Genomic DNA, 25,159 nt, shown 5'->3' with positions numbered 1-25,159 from the left:
CCTGATCTTCAACAGCTGTTTCTTTTATTTTGTTGCGGATTTAGATGTCTTATTGATATTGAAGTCGAAGTTGGTAATCCAGCAAGCTCTTTTGCTGGTTGGATCTAAAATGTTCTTCTCTTTCATGCATACATGCTTCTATGTTGTGCTGCTATTTTCACCTTGCAATATTGATGCCATATCACAAAAGCATTGACAGCAGTGACATCGATCATATTGTACTGTAAAATATAGCTATCGGCCATCTTCTCGTCATTTTTTTGGAAGTGTATTTCCTAAAAATTTTGCCAACAGTGTCGACTCCTTTTTTAGTGCTGTTGTAATACAAGATTACTTCGAATGCAGCAGGCTTGGGGTCCGTCGGACCCCATGGTACAAGATGCTATTATTTTTTTCTATGCTACCAAATTTTGTTTGAGATCAATAATTAATATATTGTCCTAACGATCAAGCAAAGCTGTGAAAAGTCAAGGCATATCAATATTGCATCTGCTATATGTCCTGAGAAATTGCAGAGCGAAATTTGTTTTGGGGTCCAATGGACCCCACGGTAGACAGAGGGTTAAACCCGTTTGTCTTAAAAAATGTAGCACGATAACTTCTGCATGCCATTGCAACAGAAAAAACAAAAACAAAACAGCGATAGCCGACTCATTTCTACCGTACAATGTAGTTCGAGCAAATAACTGATTTTGGATTGAAAAGTAATAATAACATATAATAATAAATATTAATAAAATACAGTAATATATATACTTATGTTTTCTTTTTCTCCTATTATTGTCTCCTATTATAGCGACACTATGCAGTAGGCTACACTGCGATCACAAATACAACACAATCGACAACTAAAAATAGTTATGTAGTCATCGAGTGAGCTGTTCCTAAAAAGATAGCGATTTAGAATGAAAAATAAAATACTGATAATCCACAATTCCAGAGCATCATAAAGAGGTTATCAATACACCCCGATGTCGACCCTTGGCAACACTTCTCCAAATCCAAGCTTTAAGCTTAATAATGTTTGTAACTGTGGTTAAAAAGATTATGACACATCTTACTATCACAAAATAACGTTTGGTTAATGTTGTTTCATACACATCTTACCTTCTCGTAATAATTCCACGTCTTGGTTTACATCAACAAATGCGACGTTAGTGTCTGCAATGACAAAATATGTAAAAATACTAAAGCTCAGTGGTCCGATTTACGGACCCTTTGGGGTCTTTAGAAAATTTTAAGATTTCCACGTTGATTTACGAAAAAAAAAATTAACGAAGATTAGGCAATAAAATTCATGAATTTAAGATTAATTTTGTAATTACTTAGGCAATTAATCAGTATAAACGTTTAGGGGTGCGCAGGCAAAGAGTCGGTGACTTCAGTTAAAAACCAATGTAATAAACTTCATGTTTTGGACAATTTTCATAAAAACAGTGGCTTTTAGCAGTTTAGTAATTTCTTGAAAAAAAGTTTCAATAAAAATTCTTTCTACCTTCCAAAATAGTAACAGTAAAACGCAACGCTGTGTGTAAAAGTTTCAAATATAGAAGCTTTGCTAGATTTTAAGAATAATGTTTTTATAACAATTAAAGCAATATAGTTTTTAATATTAAATTAATTATAACAATTAAGCTTTTAAGTCATCATATAATTACTAATTCCCAAAGCCACATATAGGCCTACTTAATCTTTTCAAAAATAGCTCTTTACAAACACTTATACGAAAGAAGGATGGGAAACGCAAAATCAAATACTTTCTCACTTCACTCAGCGTTAACTTTGACAGAGTTCTTTTCAGAGCAGCATCTCATGGTTTGCACAATTTGTCGGTCGGGCTGGAAGCTCAAAACAAGCTCCCAACAAGCTACTGAAGACAGCAAGACGAAAAGAACTACGGATGTAAAATACCGAGGAAAATTCTTACCATTTTGTAGCAACTCTAAATCGTTTTGTAGGGCCAAGTTTTCCTCTTCGAGAAGCGACATGTTGCTTCTTAATTCGGCATTGAGAGCACTCACTATCTCAAATTCTGAAAGAGGAGGTTCTCAAAAGTAATCGCATTAGTGATGATGGCTTGTATTTAAATTCAAAAGTTTGTAATTTAACCACAAAATACTGTATAGCAATACGCCTATTGGTAGTGACATTCTGTATAAGAATATGTTTAACTGGACTATAATCAACGCTATATTACATTTGAAGATGAAAGTTAATGTACGCCGTCGCAATGAACAAAAATATTCATTTTATTTATTTTTAATGTTTTTTTCACGTAGTTAAGTAATTGTAAATTGTTTTTTACGATTAGTAAATAGATAGGCCTATTTTTATAACAAACGTGACAAACAAACAATATTGGTCAGTAAACAGAGGTGGTGTTAGTTAGAAAATCGCTTTTATGGACGAGATATAGCCAGAGGTGGGCAAAGTTACTTTCAAAAGTAACTGAGTTACAGTTACAGTTACTTGGCCAAAATAGTAACTGAGTTACCGTTACAGTTACCGATTTCAAAAATGTAACTAGTTACAGTTACTATAGTTACAGTTACTAGTTACAGTTACTAGTTACAGTTACTAGTTACTTTCAGTTACTCATAAATCTCAACATAAACGCTGTAATCCAAATTTAAACAAACAATTATTTGCGGGAGGCGCATCCATTCTCCTCAACATTTATTAGATGTATCACACACCCTGTGGTGCAAATTCTTTTCTAGTTACGCAGTTGCCTTTTCCTAATGTAATTTGTTTTCCGTCTGTCTGTTTTCCACACTATTGCTTATAATCGTTGCGTGTTTCTTGATGCTTATAGTCAGTTAGTTATAGTTACTTTCAAAAAGTTTAAATTTATTGTAATTTATACATATTTTCACATTCCTGATGAGGGCTTAAGTTAAGCCGAAAACGTTTGACTGTTAAACTACTTGTAAATATGTAAAATATATTGTTGTCATGCTCAACCCTGTGGTATTGTTGTGTTTTGCCTGTCTTTGGTACAAAAAAGCAAACTCTCTCCAGAAACTATATTCTCTTTAAATGCTCGAAACAAAGGAAATAATTTGTTTTCCCTGCTATGACTCAAGTTACTTAGACATCGACTTCCGATTTTGAATCGAGAAAACAATGATGTAATAAAGTTGCGAATAGTGAACGTAACACCGAGACTTCGGGTCCTAAATACTCCAAAACTACGGCTCCTGTACACCTCTGGCAGCTATACGACAAGCATGAACTGAGCTATCAAGTGTTGCCAAACATTTTTGCTAAACATTGCATAGAAAGTCACATATTGATCAATCACCAAAAGCAATTAATTTAGCCAAATCAGTTCTCAAAAAGCGCTAAAAAAGAGCCAAATCGCCAAACCATAAATATGAAGCCAAACGTCTTAAAAAATCGCCAGATTTCTGGATTTTGGCGATGAATTTGCCAATATGGCAATCCTGCTCCATAAGATCACAAAACAAGAGCGCCGCGCATGGGCAGTGCTGCTCCGAGTCCGATACAGCTGCGAGAAGAATGCATTATTGCGCGCAAACACGCATAAAGCATGACACAAACATGTGCAGAGAAATGGACGGCAATTAGAAACAGAAATTTTAATACAAAAGTAACTTGTAACTGTAACTGTTGAAAAAGTGCTAAAATAGGAACTAGTTACTGCGTTTCGTTACTTTTGGAAAATAGTAACGAAGTTACCGTTACAGTTACTCAATAAGTAACTAGTTCCAGTAACTAGTTACTTTTGTAACTAGTTACTGCCCACCTCTGGATATAGCCTACAACAAGCAGCGAAACAGCAAACTTAAAAATAAAAGCGGAGGTACCACAAAAAGAAAGCAACAAGTAAAAAAAACAACTTCAGTCTAAGATCCATGTTATCATATTTTGAACCTGCGTTGATCTTTTGCGTTAAATTCAACATTTCTTCTTTGTCTGCAACCGCTTGCTTTTCAATATCCAGTATTTTCTGTACAATGTCTACATTTCAAACAAATAATATCAGTAAACAACATGTGATTTGTAATTGAAAAAATACTTCTATTCGGCTATTTGATAGGCTACTATAGCTTTGCACTTTGAAACTATTAACAGTTCAGAAGTCAAACAATTTTCAAATGCAGTGCAGTAGCAGTATTTTTTTTATAAAAGGTATAGCCTAGCTTTGAAAAACCAAGATCAGTAGAATCGTAGTACATGCTGTCCAATTAGTGTTACAGGTTTTTGCTTTAACATGAACATTGCTGAGAAAGTATTTTACATGTATTTCTTATTTTAAGCAATCACTGTATGAATAAAAATCATTGCTGTGCTGTTAATCATTGGTTGATTCTGAGAATCTTTATTCTCGGGTTGAAAACGTCTTTCCTGAATTATAATCCTGACAATTTAGTATTCTTGTAAAACACTTGTACCGCTGATGCAAGCCTGGTCCCCGCTATTGGCAGAAGGAAGTTTCTACTTATTTTGTGTACCTAAATTCTTCCATTTCCTGAAAGCGACTGAATGGAAATCTACCTCTTTTTTTATGATGCCGGGCGAGAAGGAGTTAAAAGCAAAATCCTGTATGCACACAGTTCTGTTTGAAGTACCAAGCAGTTTTAAAACATCTTCTGCATACGACCTTTGGAGCCATATCTAATATTTGTATACACACTGCGCCTATTTAAGTTAAAAAGTACCTCGATATTGGTCGAATTCGTTAGTTAACTGATCTTGTTTTTGCGCAGAAGTACTAGCAGTGTCTTCGGTTTGTTCGGACTATAAAAAAAGTAGACATCAATTTCCAGAAATTATTAGGCAGGATAAATTGTAAAACAGTTAATTTTTTATTTTATGGAGCAGCTTTCCAATTGACAAAGTGTTTTCCACTCTGCTGAAAAGTTGATTCTTCAAAAGAATTTAGTAAAGTAAAAATTCCAAACACATGTGTGGTAGAGTTTACCAGCAAAAGCATAAGCTTTCTATAGGCTGCTTAAAATTGTACAATACAAGATCTGATCCTTACACTAACACAATACACATACCTTAACTAGTCCAGTCAGCCCAAATATGAAAGCCAGAAGAACTACTGTTGCTATCACGATCCCCGCTACCACTGCAAAGAAGTGAATAAAGAGCTCTGTAAAATGTAGTCAAATGCTAAACACAAAACTTAGGCTACTGTAAAATACGTAGCAAATTTGACGAAAATCATTAGATATTGCAGAATAAATTAGTATGTCTAAACATAAGGACTTTATCTCTTTTTAACAGCTACTAATGAAACACTATATGGCTTCATCACCTCACCTGTCAATATAGTCTTACTGCTTGCTTCTTGAAAAGCGCATGCCCCGCACAATTATGCAGCTAATTTAAAACACAAATCTCACCTTAAACACCAGAAGCAACAAAGTAGGACGCCATCAAAATGGCACCACTCAGAGCTCAGAGAAAAGTTCTGGTCAATTTTGGTTTAACATTCATTATTTGTGAAATACGACAGGTTTATGCGAATTACAGTAACTTGCAATCGAACGTTATTAGAGACAATAAGAAACTTTATAAATTGAAGATTGAATTAAACGAAATCAAAAAAGTGAAGTGTCATCAGATAGATCAAAAATTAAAATACGAATTAAAGATTAGGTTCAAGTTTGAGATAAAGGACCCTGTCGTTTTGCACCAAGCTTAAATATTCAAAGATAATCTTGAACAGATTTTGAGTGATTACGGGAAAACATACCTTTTGCACAATTTACGAAAACAAGGTGTTGGCTCTGACTGCGACGTCGGAGTTGACACGTTGAGCATTGCCACGATCACGCCAGTTTACGCTACGGTAAAACGGTAGGCTACAGTGTTAAGCGGAGTGTGATTTTTGAGCCTCCAACTCCACTCCTACTCCGTGAAACCAGACTCTATTCCAAGCCGACTCCAAAATTTTTCATCATTTTACTCCGAATCCACTCCACTCCAAAATCAAAGTATGAGTTGACGTGATATTCTACTAGCCAATGCGTATGACACGAAATAGATCAAGGTTGGAAAAATCTTTGTCAAATTTAGTAGCACAAAATGTTTTTGTGGCGCATACTAATAAGCATTACCTCCAGATGAAAATTATGGGGTCTTTTTTTCTTGTTTTTCTTCTACTAACCAAAATGCAAAATCGCTGAACCAAACTCTGAATCCGCTTTACTCTGAAACTTTTGTGAAAAATAAAACTTCGAATCCACACCATGCTCAACTCTGATACGTAATGTGCGCAACTGCGCACGTTTTAAGCCAGAGTTTCCGCTTCCACTTTGATACAAATAATACTGACATAATGCATGTGCCTGTAAATATCTGCGACTATTGGACGACTTTTTATCTGTGCATGTATTCAATCCACTAAGCTTCGTGTCGAAGAAGTCCTATTATCTTCTTTTCCCCCGCACCATAGATCCTATCCTCCTGCAGCATTCGCTTTACAAGTCTTCAAGCGACTAATTATAGCGGATAAAATCGAGACGCGCATCCGCAAGGGCCATACTATTTCAGATAAAAAAGCTTTGATAACCAATCTGTCAGTATGGCTAATGAGGCGGACCACTGATGGAACAAGTGAAACAAAAGCACTCCGCAAGACTTTATACTTCAAGTGTTGATGTTGGCCTCCACCACACTAGTATGGCTCTGTTATAAGAAATAGACGCTATGACGCAGATACCGGCGCCAGGAAGGTTTATACGACGAAAATGTAAATATAACAACTTCTTCTGGTTTTATTCCTATTTTTGTGGGGTTGCCTGTGCAAATTGCAGTCCTCCACATCAGGGCTTCCCAAAGTGGGGGTCGCGACCCCCAGAGGGGTCGCGTAACGAACTTCGGGGGTCGCAGAAAGTATACAAATTTTACACAAAGCACTGCATATTATCACTTTATTATTATCACTTTCACTCACAGCAAAATGCTGTGAAAGTTATTAACTATTAAGAGTCGTGCACTCAATAGGCTACCCGTATTTTGTAAATTTATATAGCCTAGTGAAATATGGAATAGGAGTTTAAAATCCTCTTTTATGCATTGTAAATGTGGATTTCAAAACTAAAGCCAATGCTTTAACAAATTATTAGTGTTAAAAAATTAAGTCGTGAATTTTCCAACGGAAAAAGTGTAGCCTTTGTCCACCGTGTTTGTAAAGACGTTTTTGGAAAGGCTTTTCAAATTATGTTATTTGTCAGGTTTGCCTGAAAAACGGGTACGAATTTAATTTGCCCTTCCAAGGAGAAAACATTTATGTTTTTACATGGAAACCTAAAGTTGGAGCGTTCATCAAAAAATTAAACACTTAGAAACAAAATGATTTATTTGAAATAATCTCATTTACTGAAAAGTTTTTTGGCTAACAATGGCATGGAATCAAACGTTATATTAAACCTCTCTGGTTATCGACACTTCTCAAGACTGTTGAAAGAGCTTAAAAGTATTTTCTTCCAGAATTGGACAATACTTTTAAATTTGATCCAAAACCCATTTGGTTGGTTGGTTTTGAATCTTTATCCTCGGACTGACAAAGCCTTGATGGGTTATTCCTGGTAGTTTCGCATACTTGCAGAGGCTCTTGACACAGGGCCGGTTACCGAGATTGGCAGAGTGAAGTTTTCCGATTGTTGCCGAAGAATTATTCCATTCACTAGATGCCGTTTAATGGAGAGCCGTCCTGAAATGCGTTGCTCAAGCGCACACCCAGAGAGTCGAACTTGCGCCGCGTGATCTTGAGCTGGGCGCGTAACCACTGAGCTAACGGGGCGGATCATGCAAAAACAAAGTACCGATTACCTCTCTGTCAAATCTTAAGAAAAATTTGCAGATCTATCTTTTAACTAAGTTGTGGCTTGAATTTTCTGGAAAAAAGTTTCACACTTTTTGGCTTAGCCTAATGTTAGACCGGAATATACACCATTAGGCCTATATGGCTTAGGAGTAACCGCACTCCTGCCGTTTGTCTCCACGTATATGTGCGTGTCAGTGTTTTCAAAGTTGATAAAATACCGTTCCAGCGCAAATAACATTGAAGCTGCCTTGAGACCAGCATTGACAAACATCGAGCGACGGCTAGACTTGCTTTGTCGCAGAGAGCAGTCGCACCCATCACACTGAATAAATGTGTTTACTGTTGTTTGGTTTTGTGTCCAGCAGGCTACAAGGCCTAGTAAAGTATAGTAGGCTTCGAGTACGGAAAACTTGCTTTTAGTTTTCGTTCAAATTAAACCTTTCAATATATATCACAAACCAGGGTTGAGAAAAACCCGGGTTTTTTTGGGTTTTATTGTTTTTTTTTAAAAAAGATGCAAAAAAAGGTAGATTCATGCTTATTTCACCTCAAAACTACTTTTTACAAATGAAGTGCCTTTCACTCACAGTACATGCTTGCATAACTCAACAAAATAATGCACTAGGGCTGTTGTTGCATGAATGTTGCATCATCCATTAATTTCAAGATCAAGTTGGATGTTGCATCATCCACTGATTTCTATACCAAGTTGATGCTACCGTGGTAGAAATCACATTATTGCATCATTTGCTTTAGATTTGAAGGCAAGGAGCATTTATGCCATCATGTTTAAATATTTTTTATCATTTATATAGGCTATTATATATAGTAATGGATGAGCAATTGAGCGATTGCGTGGCCAATGGCCATTTAGACAAATGCTCTGAAATAGCCATGCGTTAGAATCCAGAATCTGTAATTGGTAAATAGCCTCCTAAATTGCATTTCACATCATACAGACTACAGTAGAGTAGTACTTTCACCAGTTTAACTATAAGGCCTTCTTGCATAAATAAGTTTTAATGTAGTATACAAACAGTGGCATTACTTGATTTTTGTGTACTGTGTACAATATCCACTGCGTTTTCAGTTTATTCTTGGAAATTTACTTCACAATCACATCCTTAAGTCCTAATTTAAAGTTTGTTTTAAGTGCCTTGTAGTGTTTTTGTTCATTTTTTAAATTTTCTAATAAAAACGGGACAAATATGATGCTCTGGGTTTTTTCAAAAAAAACCACCCGGGTTTTTTTGGGTTGGGTAAAATACCGACAACCCTGTCACAAACGTATATTTTGCATTGTTTATTTCTTTAACCGTAAAGGGGGTCGCGGAAAATTTTAGGAGATTAAAAAGGGTCGCGAGCAAAAAATTTTGGGAAGCCCTGCTCTACATCACACCGTCAGCAGCATCTTCTTCCTTCAACCCCACTATTTTCTTGTCACACAGTCTCTCCATCTTCTTTGTCGCTTTCCTTTTTCATTTCATTTTTCACTCGTTCCTGCTTTGTCAACGCTAGAGACCATTGCAGCATATTCATTTACCCACTTGCATATTCTCTTCCTGTGTCTTCGTCAAGGCTACCGCCTGCATCTCATACGACATCGCTGGCGTTACCATTATTTTTATAGTTTTTCCTTCAGCTTTTCTGGCACTTGTCGGCCACACATAATTCTGTTACTTTTTTCCATGTTTCCCATCCTACCTGACATTTTCTTGTCACCTGTCTGTTGCTTGTTCCGTTCTCATGGACTGTCGAACTAAGATATTTAAACTCTTTTCGTTGTTTCACCATGTCACCTCGTTTGCTGTCGCATTTTCTTCATCATTATCTTCTGTCAATGTAAAAAAATCTTGTGTTGACATCTGAAGTTTGAGATATTCTGTCTTTTGCGTGCTTATTTTCACCCCTCTATCCTCCATCGCTGCTATCCCAGTCTACCGTATTTGATCCGCTTTCTCTTTTATCGTTGTACACAGCACGGTGCCTCTCCCTGGGTGTTTCCTAACAAGCAATCCATAATAACAGAAAAGAGAAATGGGCTACGTGCAGATCCTTGATGCAGCCCGACCGTTACCTCAAATTTCTGAGTGATTGCTGCCCAGGGATTCATGGAATTACGGAATGACTAACGAGGCTACGCTATCTGAAGTGGAGGGTAAAGTAATACCAGATACTTTTTAAATTTTTAGAAAAAAATGTCAAAATACTTTCTTGACATTTTTAAAGCAGTGGTCACCCAAAGCTTGTTTATTTAAAACTAACCTAAAGTTTAAATTTGCACAAAAGAAGTGTTTCAAAAGATCACTGTTAAAACGTCAAAGAAATCTTTTAACAATTGCTTCTAAAAATTTAAAAAATACCTAGGAATAACTTACTTTACCCTCCACTTGTTAGATAACGTAGCCTAGTTGGTCATTCCGTAATTCTATGAATCCCTGTTCCTGCCCAACACTTTACTCGCGTCCTGCTTCCTTAAGTGCGTGTCTTGAGTCATACGGACTTTCTTCTCTTCTTCCTTCATTCGATAACAGTTCAAAATTTCCTGTCTTGGCACCAGATCATATGCCTTCTGTAGGTCGATAAACACACAATGCAGATCTTCCTGTTCATCTCTCTATTTCTCTATCAACTGACGCAGCGCAAATATTGTAATTGTATCTGACTTGCTCCTTCCCGGCATGAAACCAAACTGCTGTTGTGAAATGGAAACTTTTTCTAGGTGTCTGATGCAGAGCCGGATTTAGCCTAAGTGCTGCCCAAGGCAGATAAGAAAAGTGCCGCTCCCCAAAAAAAAATTTTTTTGATGGTGCGCTACGATTTACATTTTCAATTCCTTACAAAAAGTTATTTGCACTGTTTATTTGAATACATCAATGAATGTCATTGTATAATGAACTAATTGTTTAAAATCGCTTCCGGCAGGCTTTTTCTCTTACAAACAAATCAATAATTTCTTCAAAGTCAGTAGAAATAAGTAAAGATGAGTTAATGCTGAAAAATGTGAGATCATTCATGTGATCATGCTTCAACGTAGACCGCCGTGCATTCTTGATCAGCTTCAAAATAGAGAATGATCGCTCTGCACTGCAATTGGTTTACATACTTTAAGCATCAAGGCAAGTAGCCTACACAAAACAGACTGCAACTTTTCCATCAACCAAACATTGACTAAAAACATTTTTTCTAGGCTCCATTAAATTTGCTAACACTGAAACAAACCGAACAAAGATTAATAAAAATTGCACAGACAAAACCTACTCTTCCATACTAAGCGAGACAGATAACTAAAAGAAGCGCTAAGCAGCAAATATTGTTGAAAACCAATCAAGCGTGAAGTACTCTAGGGGCGATGACTTGCCATGGTAGCCACTTTAACAAGTCGAAATTCTGCCACTGAAATTGACTACAATGCAACCGCCAACCAATCAGAACGTGTTATAAGAGGCTACCGTCCAATTGTGACCCTTCTAGCACTCATCCAGAGAGTTAATGCTTGTTTTGAACTTTATTTGGTAATTACAGAAGAAAAAGAGCAATAGCAGTGGTGAGAATCGAACACGCGTCAATGAAATGACTACTTTCTAGCCCTAACCTTAACCCCTAAGCCAACCAGCTGACAAAAAATCCATCACTTAATTTGCTTTCTATGATCTTCTTTTCGCCATTTTTTACGTCACTTAAACCGTAGCTTATGATTGGTTGGCGGTTGCATTCTAGTCAATTTCAGTGGCAGAATTTCGACTTGTTAAAGTGGCTACCACTTGCCATACATGACTTGCCGCACTGTTTATAAATGTGTGTGATGTGACAACATATTTATTAATTGCTATATACGTATCTGTTGTGAATTATTATATTCACGTACAGTATTATCAATGTAATATATTCGTATATTTTGCCGCACCCAATAATTTGCCACCCTAGGCAACTGCCTACTCTGCCTACTGATAAATCCGGCCCTGGTCTGATGTCATATTCTCTCCAACAACTTCAACATATACGAGGCGAGTTTGATGCCACGATAATTGCCACACTCTTGAATGCTTTTCTTCATTTTAAAAATTGGAAACAAAGTGCTCCTTCTCCACTCATCTGCCATGCTATTGCTATCTGCTATGCAGTTTTGCTAATGTAGGATGGCTGATCTTTTGTAATCAATTAATAGTTTTTGTAAAAATAACAAAATAAATGAACAAACATAATCTAAAAAAAACAAAAAAAAAACGCATGAATGAAGTTAAAAGAAATCCTTTTCTTACTCTTTGGTGATACTTCTATCGCCATCTTCGTTTCAGCACTTGTCCCCACAAAAGCAAATAGTTCGTGTAAAAATATTATCTTATTATTTTAACGCATGAACAACGTCTGCAAAACACGGTAAACAGTTTTTAAAATATCTTTTTCCATGACAAGAGTGTTACACATGGCATATTCCATGCAGAATATCCCCAATGGTCCAACCAAAATAAATATATTACCAAAAATATAAACAGTTAGGCTACTTGATCGACAAAGCACCATAATAAAAATTTTTAGGGGCACAGACATAAATTCGCAAACGACAAAATCCCATCGCAGTAATACGAATGTTTGTACGGCCACTTTGAAAGTCACGGTAATTAAGCGTGGTTTCAATACTAGGTGTCAAGAAAGCATGTTTAATTGAACGTCAAATAAAGAATAATAATTATGTAAGAGTTGCCAATTAAAAATTAAGCATCACACAGGCAGTATAACTCTCTCCATTTTGCTTTAAAAAAACTGGTTTTCATCGCGAAACACCAAGGTTGACCAGTTGTCTGCAGCGACTCCTCTATTTCTTTCTATCGTTAGTATCTTCAATTTTTACATTCCTTTTAGCCAGATCATCCTTCACTGTGTTTTTTCATGTTTCATATGGTCTTCCTTTCTTCGAATCCTGAAAAGTTTGGGTGTTCATCAGGAAAATTATCGTTTCTAGTACTACTTGCAACGTTCATCTGATGAAAGTGAAAGCAAAAACAAATAAGTGATTTATTGCTTCACTGACATTTCGACTTTCGAGCAATAATCACAATGCGCATCCTCAGAGCGAATAACATACTTACACATATTTACAAATTTATTATTTTACAATATTATTCTATTTGAATAAGACCTTCTGATGATCCGTTAGGTGAAACAATTTGTAAAGGCTTCAGATAGTAATAACTATATTTGATTTATTTACAAATTTATATGCTGCAGTGTTACAAAGTTTCTGAAATCGAAATTAATTACGCCTAATAATTTTTGTTTTATGTAACCCTTGCCTACTACCAAACCAGAATAAAACCAAAAACGTTCTCCACGTTTTGTTTCGAACAAAACTGTTGGTAGGATTCAGAAACTAAACAATATCAAAACATGTTTTATTGTTCTTGTACAAGAACAGCAATCAAAGTTGTCAAACAATACATTATACCCCAATTGCATTCGTCTGTAGTAGGCTAATTAGCAAAAGTTAAATTAATAACGATTATTTTTTCATCTAGGCTAGCCAATCACTGTATCAAGTTTGATAGGAATCGTGTTGACCATCAGGGTAATGGGATGGAAGATAGAATGGAATGGGAGACAGATTTTGGGATGGAAGATGGAAAATGACAAGGATGGAAAGGAATGGAACATCTTGATAATGGGATGGAAGACAATCTTCTATCATTCCATCTCAATTCCATCATCAACTTTCTAACGCTTTATCAAGACGTGCAAAATATTACGTTGCTTGCTGAAATAATTCGATTTTCGGTTCGTATTAAACCAACGGGACTGTTGCCTGACGCGTATTTGTCAAACCTACTGTCGATAGGCAGAATTGACCAATCAGAAAGCTATGGTTTTTAGGTTTATTTGTGACATATTCAACGTGGAGATCACAAAATATGAAGATGGAATGAAAGATGGAAGAGATTTCTGACATGGAATGGAAGATTTCTAAGATGGAATGGAGATGGAAGAAAATCTCAGGATGGAAGATGGAAAAAACGTCTTCCATTCCATCCCGTACCCTGTTGACCATACGGCGTGGATATTGAATGAGTCGCAAAAAATTAAAGGTTAAAGTGCCAGTTAGCCTGAGTCAATTCTTTGCAGACTACAAAGAGACAGAGAAAAACTTTTATGTCGTCTGTTACAAGAATAGTAGCCTAAGTTACGATACAAGTATAAACAATACGAATAAAATTGTGCTATCGGTTAGTCTATGAGCTAAATTCTGAATAGGCTTAAGATGTACATTTTACATCAATGTTTCCCCAAACTCCTTTTCCTACGCAACACTGCAAAGATATTTAAGTTGACAAAGAACTTCCAATTCACCAAAACAGTCCAGTATAGCCTATAGATAAGGTTGCCATACCGTCCTTATTTCTAAGATTTGTCCTTGTTTTGAAGGGCAATGTCTTGTAAAAATTTATTGTCCTTATTTCTTTCTAAGAAACGTCTTTTTTTGACTTGAGCCCTTACTTTGTTTTATCTTTAACGATTACAAAACTTCTATAGCTTTGGTAGAGAGATAATTTTTGAATACCATAGATAGACAGATAATTGATAGCAACTTGATAGGATTGAATTGCATAATTCAAAAACAATACATAAAATAAAAGATAACTACTTGCATAAATTCAAACGTTTTCGGCAAACTTTCTGCCCTCGTCAGGAAAATAACTAATTCATCTAAAAAAAAAAACAAATATTCGAAAGTTTGTCGAAAACGTTGGAATTTATGTACGTAGTTATCTTTTATTAATTATGCAATTCAATCCCATCAAGTTGCTATCAATTATCTGTGTATAGTATACAAAACTTCTATTTTTTGAATGTATCAAAAAGTGGTATCGACTTGAGAAACATTCAATGCACATCAATTCCACTCTGCTAAGAGATGAAACAATTGAGTACGAGGAAGTTAGAGGTCTGGCGAAACAAACTGATCCGCCAATGGCAATAAAGGATGAGTTGTTCGATGAGTCTTGTCTGTCAATACCCTGCTCGAGCAGCTCCCAGGTGATGTGTTCCGCAATTATGAACCTGAGGACAAATGGATGAATATCTTTACAGGAGATGAATCTTTTTCATTGCTCTGTAAGCTGGTTAGCATCATATTTTTCCTTTCGGTCAGTAATGCGTTTGTGGAGCGAGTGTTGTCTCTTGTTTTAGCTCGGTGGACTAAGGAAAGGAACAAACTTTGTGAAATGACAGTCAAATCCCTAAGGTAAACGTAGACCTAAGCTGTCATGAGATGCGCAAGGTATTTTTCTACGAACAAGGAGTTGCTAAAGCAGATTGTTTCTTCAACCACAGACATATACAACCAAGCAACCACACGGCATTTAACATAATCCATTAAAATTGAACATAAACTATAAGCTACAGACGTTTTCGGCCATACACACGTTAGCCCTTATCAAGTAACAAAAAAATAACTTCTTATGATATCTACAATGAAAATGAATAACTGATCTAAACACTGATTGAATTGATAAACACCGATTCAATCAGTGGTTAGATCAGTTATTCATTTTCATTGTAGATATGATAAGCAGTTATTTTTTTATATTTTTTTTGTTTTTTGTTACTTGATAAGGGCTAACGTGTGTATCAGGGATATCTAGAGAAGGGGATATGAAGGCTTTTATTACGTCTGACAATAGAAGGGCTTCTATTTATCTTAAATAATCTCTGTTTATGGTAAAATGGCAATTGGCACATATAGTAATTTCATAAACTTTGTTATGACAACCATGGCCATGTGACAACCTGCATTGCACTATTACAACCAGGTATGGATATTCAATGAATGCTCATAATCACTTGTTAATTCAACTATCCGTATACTTGCTTTATACCTAGCCAACTGCAAAGGTTTTGTCAAAAAAAAACAGCTAACTGGTAACCTTTCAACTGTCTTTTCAAACAAGTATTCTTTAAATATGTTCTACATAACAATTGCTAACTGTCTTGCATAGCTGAGTGTACCAGCTGCACTACAAAACTTTCTTGCAATTTAAAAAAGAACCGCATATTTAACGCGGTACCAACTACCGCCCTTCTAATGTCATGAGAATCAACAATCGCTCTGAGCCTTCGTATCCCCTTCTTTAGATATCCTTGGTGTGTATGGCCGAAAACGTTTGTAGCTTATAGTTTATGTTCAATTTTAATGGATTGTGTTAAATGCCGTGTGGTTGCTTGGTTGTATATGTCTGTGGTTGAATAAAGTGACCTCTTTACCAAAATCAGATTGTTTCTGGCAAAAAATATAGCATTTGATATGTCATGGCTTGTATAAATGCAAATATTTGTTCAATAACGTTTGTTTCGTATAAAAATTTAATTTTTCGGTTGTCCTTCCTTTGCAGTCAATGTCGATGGCAACACTGTTATCGACATGGACGCCAAAATTTTCGAATTTGGCATTAAAGACGCCAATAACCAAGACGTCATCATCACAAAAAGGGATGAGAGCGTCATCAACACCATCAGGACATCATCATCTCATCTACCAGCTCATCCATTCTACCCACCAGAACAAGAAACAATGACTTAAACTGAATCTCGAGACTCGAACCTCAATCGTCGTAGGCTACTGGGTGATGTACAGACAGGCCACAGAAAGAGCTCAAAAACATGCTCTCCTAGGCAATATCAAAACGGGCTTTTAGCTAAGGATGAGTTTCTTCCGATTTTCTTTCTCCATCCTACTTTTATGATGACTGCTCATCCACATAAATATTGGAACTGGCAAATTTAATTCATAACACTTTGCATTGGGCTATTGTTTAGGCCTAACACTGCATATATGCAACCTGTTCGTGCTTCTGTTTGTTTTCGTTATATTTTTTGCTGTTTGTTTTGTGGGGTTACTTCTAAATACCCATTGTTAGTGTTGCAGAATGTTTTTAATTAAAAATAATATTTATTCAATTGAAGATAGTATTTATTCGTATTAATAGGAAGTCAAAGGAATCAAGGATATCACAACTTGCAACTGCTAAACATTTTCCGAAACGGGGAAGCAAAACCAGTTTGAAGGACAAAACTTGCGCATCTGATAACCCCCGAAGACGATCAGGCATTGTCTACATTTTCAGGAATCGGTAGCCTACACACTTTGAAGGGTTGTCAGCAGTGGCGTATATTCAGGGTGTTCAAGGTGTGCACTGCACACCCCAAGAAATCCAGAAAAAAAGAAAATTTCCATCGGTTGTCGATGTTATTTAGTTTCATGATATTCTAACATCTTGCTGCATGCTGATTGCTTTCTTTTCAATTGCAAAACTCGTCCTCTTCTAATTTTAATACTCCAACGTTTGAGGTCATTGCCTTTAATTTTTTTCGGTCATTACCTTTAAGCTGGGTGTGCACTGACAGCTTGGCGAGTGCTATTTAAAATAAACAATTAAGAAAAATGACGTCACAAGGCAGCGAAAACAGCAATGGTTTTAGGTCAGTCAGGCTGTGCAGAGTGTGCACTCGCTGATCTGCACACCTTGGCGCGTCATTGGGGGAATCCCAGGCAATAGCAAGTTTTAGCTTGTTGGATTAGAGTTTGAGGTGATCAGCGTTGGAAACAACTTTTGCTAGAACTGAAGCAAAAGCAAGCTTTCTACGACGATGTAATTCAAAAATTTATTGCACAAACAAGAAGAATTGAATTATGCTATAGAATATAGATGAATTTTTCTTCTGTAGTCGAGGTGTTAAACATTTTCGTTTTTACTAAGTAGTACGGCGGATAAACGTACAGCCGACCATCATAGCAATCGACTTTCTTTTCTTGTTTATTATCGAGCTGCTTTGCTATTGTTTTTTGTTTTAACTTTCACCTGTTTGTTTTTAATTCGCTTGTACATTTCTCAAGGTGTTGTGACCGTGCCTAATCCTTGCATGAAGTAAATCATTTCCATCTCGAGCACGCTTTAACTTTCGCGTTTTTTCAGACTCCTGCTGTGTTATGGCAAGTAATATTGTTCGTTTTGATGGTCGGAAATAAAAAGTGAACTGAAGTATGTGACTTTAGAAATGCAACTTAATGTTTGATATTATTAAGTCTTTCATTCAATGCGCTGTCAAATAAATATCTATTTTGTATTCTTCTCCATTCCGACAACATTATTTTTGTCAGTTCTGTTCATGTTCAGAATTTGTGCTGAAAATGCTCTCTGAACGCACCAAATTCAATGTTAATTTTAAAAATTTTCTGGGGGAGGTCCCCCAGACCCCCCGCTGTTGCTTTGCCGTCACTGAACACCCTGTCAAAGTGGTCACGGTACGCCACTGGTTGTCAGGCCATAATCTTAACCCTAGCCTCTAATCGTAAACTCTACCGTTATCCGCAAAATTTGTCTAATTGGAACTGGCAACCTTGTCAATGCCTGACAATGGGCATTTAGAAAGAGGTGTTGGTTTCGTGGCCGTGCTAGCTACAGAAAAATACCCACTGCATAAAATACTATTCAACCATGTATTACACCTTTCAAGGTTTTCTCACCTTTTCCCGTTCATTGACGTGCTGGCATTTCGACTATTGTAGCTAGTCAGGGCCGGATTAACCATTAGGCTAATAAAGCTATAACCTTAGGCCCTGGAAAAATTTGGCCTTCAATTTTTGTAAGGCTGACAGTGATACAGATCCAATACCAGTAGGCCTACAGTACAGTTTTTGCTTAAAAACAAATGACTGAGTTGAGTCAATACATATGAAGAGCCCATTTTCAAAACTACGTAGGCGCCACTTTTATAAAAAAAGAATTGAGTTTAGAGCAGGGCTTTTCAGCCTGGGAGTCGCGAGCCGTTTTTCGGAGGTTCGCGAGGCGCTTGAAATTCCAGTGTATTGTCTTCAATTCTTTTTTGCCAGAAAAGATTAAAAAGTATGTTTTTTTCGCAATCTCCCATTCCTCTACTTGAGGTTATTATATCGTTTAAGCTTTCAGACGTTGCAAAGGCTTTAACTATAGGAAAGCATTCGATATTTTTCACAAAGTTCTTGTATCCTACGTTGTTTTGTGCAGACTAAAGCTAACCAGTAACCACGCTATGGCAAAAAAGAAAAATTATGTAGAATCCTATGCAAAATATAGATTTCTCAGTATCGTTTTCAATGGCATTGAAAAAAATTAGTGTAGGCTATTTTGTTTGAAAGTTATTTTAGCAACAGGTGCAGCACTCATTGACAAACTTAATAGTTAAAAATATGCAGCACCAACCATCACACTGAAATTGATTTAAATAAATCCATACAAGATTGCAAAAAATTCAACCGGTGAAAGTGCGAAAACGTAGATTATTCTCATTATTTTTTCTCCTATTATCCAGCTAAGCTTGATAGAAAATGGAAACAACAATCGGAGGAAATGTAATAAAAGCCGTGATGACATCGCAAAAAACGTTTTTCGTTTCGTGAGTTCACGTTGGAACGGCAAAACTAAACATAACTGGATGTCGGTATGAAATTCATGCTTTAGAATGATGCAGAATCAAATTTGGTTAAATTTTGGATTAAATATGCTTTTAGTTGAATACTTTTATGGGTGGGCGTGAGACTACATTGATTGCTCTGAGGGGGTCGCAGTGGAAAAAAGGTTGATAACCCCTGATCTGCTTCAAATTTGACAATAAAAATTGTGTTTGTTTCCCAAACCAATTAGGCCTATGCGCCATCACCAGTGGCATAGCCAGGGGGGAGGGGTTGGGGATTTCAATCCTCTCCCCTTTGACACGCGTGTGACGTCACGATATTGAGAATGTTTGTTTGTTTATCTTTATCCTGCATTACGGGAAAGCGGACTTGAGCGCTATGCATCGGTGTACGCCTTCCGACGTACACCTGACCCACGCTGCAGCCGACGGCAATGTCTGTTTCCGGTTGTCTACTCTGCTTATGACTTAAATTTGGTACGACCCATTACTCGAAATCGATCACTGGGTAGAGGCAATTATCGTGAAGTTTCTTGCCCAGAGAAACAACAGCAAGTGCGGGTGGCTGGAGTCGAACATGCAAGCTCTCGACTGCGAGCCCAACGCGCTAACCACTCGGCCACAGCTGCCGATGCTTTCAGTCTCTTTATGTCGATAAAGTTTGCCTGATTTTAAACGAAACTGCATTAAAAGAGCAAGTTTTGCCAATACCAAACATACATTTAAATATCTCAGCCAGGAATTAGCAACAAGAAAACATAGAGACTTAGCTTTATTTCCGAAAATACCGAAGAAAACATGATCTTATCCTTTTGCTATGCCACCGGACAGCACCATTTTACAGGAATATTTATACCCACATTTTTGTTGAAAATGCTCTCAGAATGCACCAAATTCAAAGTACTATTTCAAAATTTTCTGGGGGAGGCCCCCCAAACCCCCCATCGCTGGGTCTCGTCTTAGGCGAACACGCCGACGGGCTTTGCCAAGCGGCCGTCAAAAAAAAACATTCAAAAATTATGGCCACGCCACTGGTCATCATTAGTCAATTTTCTGTTATATTTATGTTATTTTGCAGTAAATAATTTCAATTTTTCATGTAGGCTATGCATTTTTAGTATCATACTTTTTGTAGCTTAGTTTGCAAAAATAGGCCCTTCTCTAGTAAACAGCCTTAGGCCTACAGTACCCTTAATCCGGCCCTGTAGCTAGTAGTACTTTTTGTTTGTTCCGGCCGCATAAAAAATGAAACGATCAATTGAATATGGTAACCCTGATCTAAGGTTCCGTGAAACTAACTTTGGAAGTTTCTGGCCAGCCTACTATGATTCTATTCAATTTTATTTTTCATTGCTAGCTCAAACATGCAGAGAACGATAAAGGAAAGTAACCTAATGGTGAATAAAAGCAGAAAAAAATAGCAGGAAAGGGCAAATTAGTTTAGACTGTAAAAAATCTATTGTAAAAGGTTTTCCTACCTAGAGCATCAATACGGTACCTTATCAAAAACGTAGTTGATGCTAAGAAGTTTTGCTGAAAGTAACAGTTGTGAGAAATCTGCAGTTTTTGACTCTAAATGAGGTCAGAGCACTCAAAATTATAATAATTTATATTATATAATTAGGAGACATTAATTAACTGAAAATCTCAAAGACGGATTAAACTAAGCCTAGTTTACCACACCGATGAAAATACAAACGGACTGCTAAAGTTATCTAAACATTTTTCTAAAAACAACAATTGCATTTTTCTAAAAATAGTCTGATTTAAATCCATCCATGTAGCACTCACCAACCTTTGTTGCCAAATAAACTAGTATCATTTTGTACACAAAATCTGCTGTAATGCTGGCAGCTCTTAGCTCTGGCTTTACTGTTTGCAGAAGTGATGTGTAGGACAGTTTTGTGACGTCGCAAAACGTAACAACGTTGAGTATTTTCAATGTGGTGTAGTAGCAGAGTTGCCAGTTTAAAAATTCTTTGTCAAATTCCAAAATCATGAAGTGCTTTTCTGCTTGACAGAAATTTGTCCAAAGAATATGTTGTGGTTTCTTCATGTTTTCAGGCCCCTAAACTTATCCGAATTCGGGTTCAAAAGTACCCCTTGGAACACCCTGTCAACGCTACTGCTCGGCAGGGTTGCCAGATTGGCCTTTTTACGGCCAAATGTCAGAAATTTGGCCTTTTTGAAAAGTGTTTGGCTGGACAATTTTTGTTTGGCCGCTTGGCCTTTTTTTGGCCTTTTTTAGTTTCTCGATTGGCATTTGTTTGGCCTTTTTTTCGTTTGTTTTTCATAGTTCTTTTGGTTATCTCTAGCAACAGTGAAAAGTTTTGGTGTAGCGTTTTACATCATGCCCATTTCAAAGACCTTGCTAGCTATGCTTTAACATGTCTCTGCATCCCTGTCAGTAATGCAGTAGAAGAGAGGATTTTTCATTACTTACTGCAGTGAAAAAAAAACACGAAACAAAATGCAGACTGAGCTTTTGGAAACGATTTTGCGAATACAAATGGACATGCTGCTGAATGGAAAATGTTGCACAAACTTTGATACCAGTGCCATAATGATAAGGCGTTTCCCATCTGATATTGTTTATGGTGAAACTAGCAGTAACGAAATGGCAGAGGTGCTAGCATTCCTAGAATAGTAAGGAGTGTTCATTGTGGAAGGATGTTGGACATAAATGCAATTGATTTCTTTGATTTTGCAGTGTTGGGTGTTTAATGTAGCCTACAAGTAATTGTATTGGGTATAAATATTGTATACTATTTCATATTGCATTAAGTGATATGCCAATATTAACTCCTTCTCACTAGTCACCAGGGTCTCACTGGTGGACGTTAATGGCTTTTTAGTCTACAGGATGATGCTTAGCCTAATGTTGTATGCATATTTCAGTTGTATTGTAATTGTTTCCATACCTATTAGGGTGGGCCGTTTTTGACTTTTTTTCGAAATTCAAAAACGGCTAGTCATAAAAATTGGCACATGCATGAAAAAATTACGTATGCAAAATTTCATCAGTTTGGGGGTGCATCTTCTGCCCCCGCAGGGGGGTCAAACTTTCAATTTTTTGAAAAAAAATGGGAAATTTCACTTTCCGTTTCAACACAATTTTTTTAGAATTTTTCTACTGGCTAGTTATAAATTGTAAGTGGGATGTACCCAGAACTTTCCTATGTAGAGGCATGTTCGAAGCTTAAGGTTTACTGCCCCCGCATCGACGACCAAAATGTTGAATTTTCACCAATTTGAAATGCTATTTTGTCATTGCTTAATAAACAAACTCGTCGCAAAAAGGGCGAGATGGTGTTAACGCTGTACGCTCATTTATGTTCTGTCCATTAACTTTGCAGGATGATACGAATGAGGTACGAACATCAGCACATATGTATGATAAAGAGTTACAAAAAAAATGAATAACCTTTTGAAGTTAAATTCTAGAGGTGGGCCTAAATTTCAGTAAAATTTGGACCAAATGAAAGAATCTGTAAAGTAAAAATATTTGAAATCAGTTGTTGTAGCCTAAGTGTTCCAATTTTCTGCAATGTACTTTCCCGCAGGAAAATCGTGTCCCTGTTACAGAACAACAGTTCCTTCTTGATCAAAGAATAACTCGCACAATGGTGATTGATAAACATGATAAATCGGCCACAAAATCTAATTTTAAACGTTTTCCGAGGACAGTCGCAAGATCAGAACAATTCCGTTCTTTACGGGAAGAAGGAGCAGGCACAAGTAGTGCTTTGGTTAAAACACCTTTAACTTATTCAAGGTCAGAAACTTTGTCATCCAATGAAGAACGCTGCGAAGATTTTGATTATCAACCCAGTTTTGCCTCGGAAAACCCCAGGAAAAGCAAGGTTACTTCCAGTTTAGTAGTATTTGCTGAATCATGCGATCGTACTGGTATTTCAGATAGGTCTGCAGCACTTATTGCTTCATCATTTTTACAAGATGCAGGAGTTGTAACGGATAGCGAATCTCAATCAGTCATAGATAAAAGCAAAGTGAGAAGAGCGAGAAAAAAAATCAGGTTTACAACTCAAATGGAAAGTAGGCCTATCATGTGCATAAATTTGCAAAGCATATATTTTGATGGCCAAAAAGATTAAACCATCAAACAAAATGAAATTGCTGGGCGACTTCGAAAACATTTCGCAGTTGAAGAACACATTACTTTACTTGAGGAGCCAAGTTCTCATTTCATTGGTCATTTTACTGCAGCCAACTGATATAATGTGTCATAGCTACCGGGATTTTTGAATAGCCTATCTTGGATCCAATAAAATTAGCTACGATAATGTAATGGCAATTGGATGCGATGGAACTGCAATAAACACAGGTCAAAAAGGCGTCGCGATAAAGCTCCTGGAAGATCATTTCCAAAATCCACTTCAATGGTTAATATGCCTACTCCATATAGTAATGAATTGCCTTTTAGGCATCTTATAAAAGATATGGCAATACTAGCAAACCTGATAGCTTCACTGGGCCCATTATAAAGCAGTTAGCCACTGTCACACAACTAGATGTTGTAAAATATAAAGCAGTTCCTGCACCAGAGATTGAAATTGATGAAAATAACCTCAGCACTGACCAAAAATATCTTCTACACATGCACAGAGCAGTGAAAGTTGGAGATATATCAATTCATTTCGCATATAGGAGTCCAGGTATGATGAACCACTCAAGATGGTTGAACACTGCCAATAGAATTCTACGTTTATATGTTGCATCCAACGCGTCAGCTGTATTGGTGGAACGTGTGGACTATATTATGAATGTTTATATTCCAGTATGGTTTGCCATTATAAAGGAAAGCAATTTCACTAATGGCTAAAAAAATTTCTTTTAAATTCTACACTCTGCTCAGAAGCTATCAAATAAACCCCCAATATCTTCAACAAAGTAATATAGAGGAATGCGTTTTATGCCCATCCTGAAAACATTTGTAAATGTTTGTAAATGACAAATTTGTGTAAACAAAATCATGATAACAATTCACGTGGAACTGTACAGTACATTCCATTTACGAAACCTGCAGATCATATTGCTTTTATTCTGAAGTGAATTATAGATTGCGTTTTATAGCTGCAACTGATCAAACGTAGGCTACTATTGCTTTCAGTTTAAGCAAGATTACGTCTTACAGTTTGTCAGTTCGTATCATCCTGCAAAGTTAGTGGACAGAACATAAATGAGCGTACAGCGTTAACACCATCTCGCCCTTTTGAGACAAGTTTGTTCATTGAGCAATGACAAAATAGCATTTCAAATTGGTGAAAATTCAGCATTTTGGTCGTCGATGCGGGGGCAGTAAACCTTAAGTTTCGAACATGCCTTTACATAGGAAAGTTCTGGGTACATCCCACTTACAATTTATAACTAGCCAGTAGAAAAATTATAAAAAAAATTATGTTAAAACGGAAAGTGAAATTTCCCCTTTTTTTTCAAAAAATTGAAAGTTTGACCCCCCTGCGGGGGCAGAAGATGCACCCCCCAAGCTGATGAAATTTTGTACACGTAATTTTTTCATGCATGTGCCACTTTTTATGACTAGCCGTTTTTGAATTTCGAAAAAAAGTCAAAAACGGCCCACCCTAATACCTATCTGTTTGTATTTTATGGATTGCATTTTTTCAGGAATTTTACTAAGCGATTCTTCTTTAACAGATAACATGTAAAACAATAGAACCTGGGTAAATATTATATAATTTGTTGTTGAAAGTAAGTGCAAAAACACCACTGATTTCAACAAAGAGAATAAAACCTCAGGTTTGGCCTTTTTTTCCATAATTTGGCCTTTTTTGGGGATGCATTTGGCCTTTTTTGTTTTATCAATCTGGCAACCCTGCTGCTCGGTCGTGTTGAGCTAGTACGTGAGTGAGTGAGGTCAGAGGTTTGTTT

General features: G+C 36.7%; 1 protein-coding gene across 1 annotated transcript in view; it reads right to left on the bottom strand.

Annotated features, from left to right (window-relative positions):
* The window catches only part of LOC145767168 (uncharacterized), a 46,725-nt gene extending 25,636 nt beyond the window's left edge, over positions 1 to 21,089 (bottom strand). Inside the window, exons 1-8 of the mRNA XM_082578941.1 lie at positions 21,045 to 21,089; positions 12,536 to 12,728; positions 12,070 to 12,175; positions 5,031 to 5,101; positions 4,686 to 4,764; positions 3,898 to 3,984; positions 1,928 to 2,032; positions 1,108 to 1,161 (exon numbers count right to left, since the gene is read on the bottom strand). Coding sequence (XP_082435067.1) covers positions 1,108 to 1,161; positions 1,928 to 2,032; positions 3,898 to 3,984; positions 4,686 to 4,764; positions 5,031 to 5,101; positions 12,070 to 12,094 — 421 coding nt within the window. The 5' untranslated portion in view covers positions 12,095 to 12,175; positions 12,536 to 12,728; positions 21,045 to 21,089. The remainder of the gene's footprint in view (positions 1 to 1,107; positions 1,162 to 1,927; positions 2,033 to 3,897; positions 3,985 to 4,685; positions 4,765 to 5,030; positions 5,102 to 12,069; positions 12,176 to 12,535; positions 12,729 to 21,044) is intronic.
* Between the last annotated feature and the right edge of the window lie 4,070 nt (positions 21,090 to 25,159).

This window comes from Aplidium turbinatum, chromosome 3 (genome assembly GCF_918807975.1).
Source record: "Aplidium turbinatum chromosome 3, kaAplTurb1.1, whole genome shotgun sequence".
Classification (NCBI taxonomy): Eukaryota; Metazoa; Chordata; class Ascidiacea; order Aplousobranchia; family Polyclinidae; genus Aplidium; species Aplidium turbinatum.
Note: the sequence above shows the minus strand (reverse complement) of the source record. Positions and strands in the feature narration are given on the sequence as shown.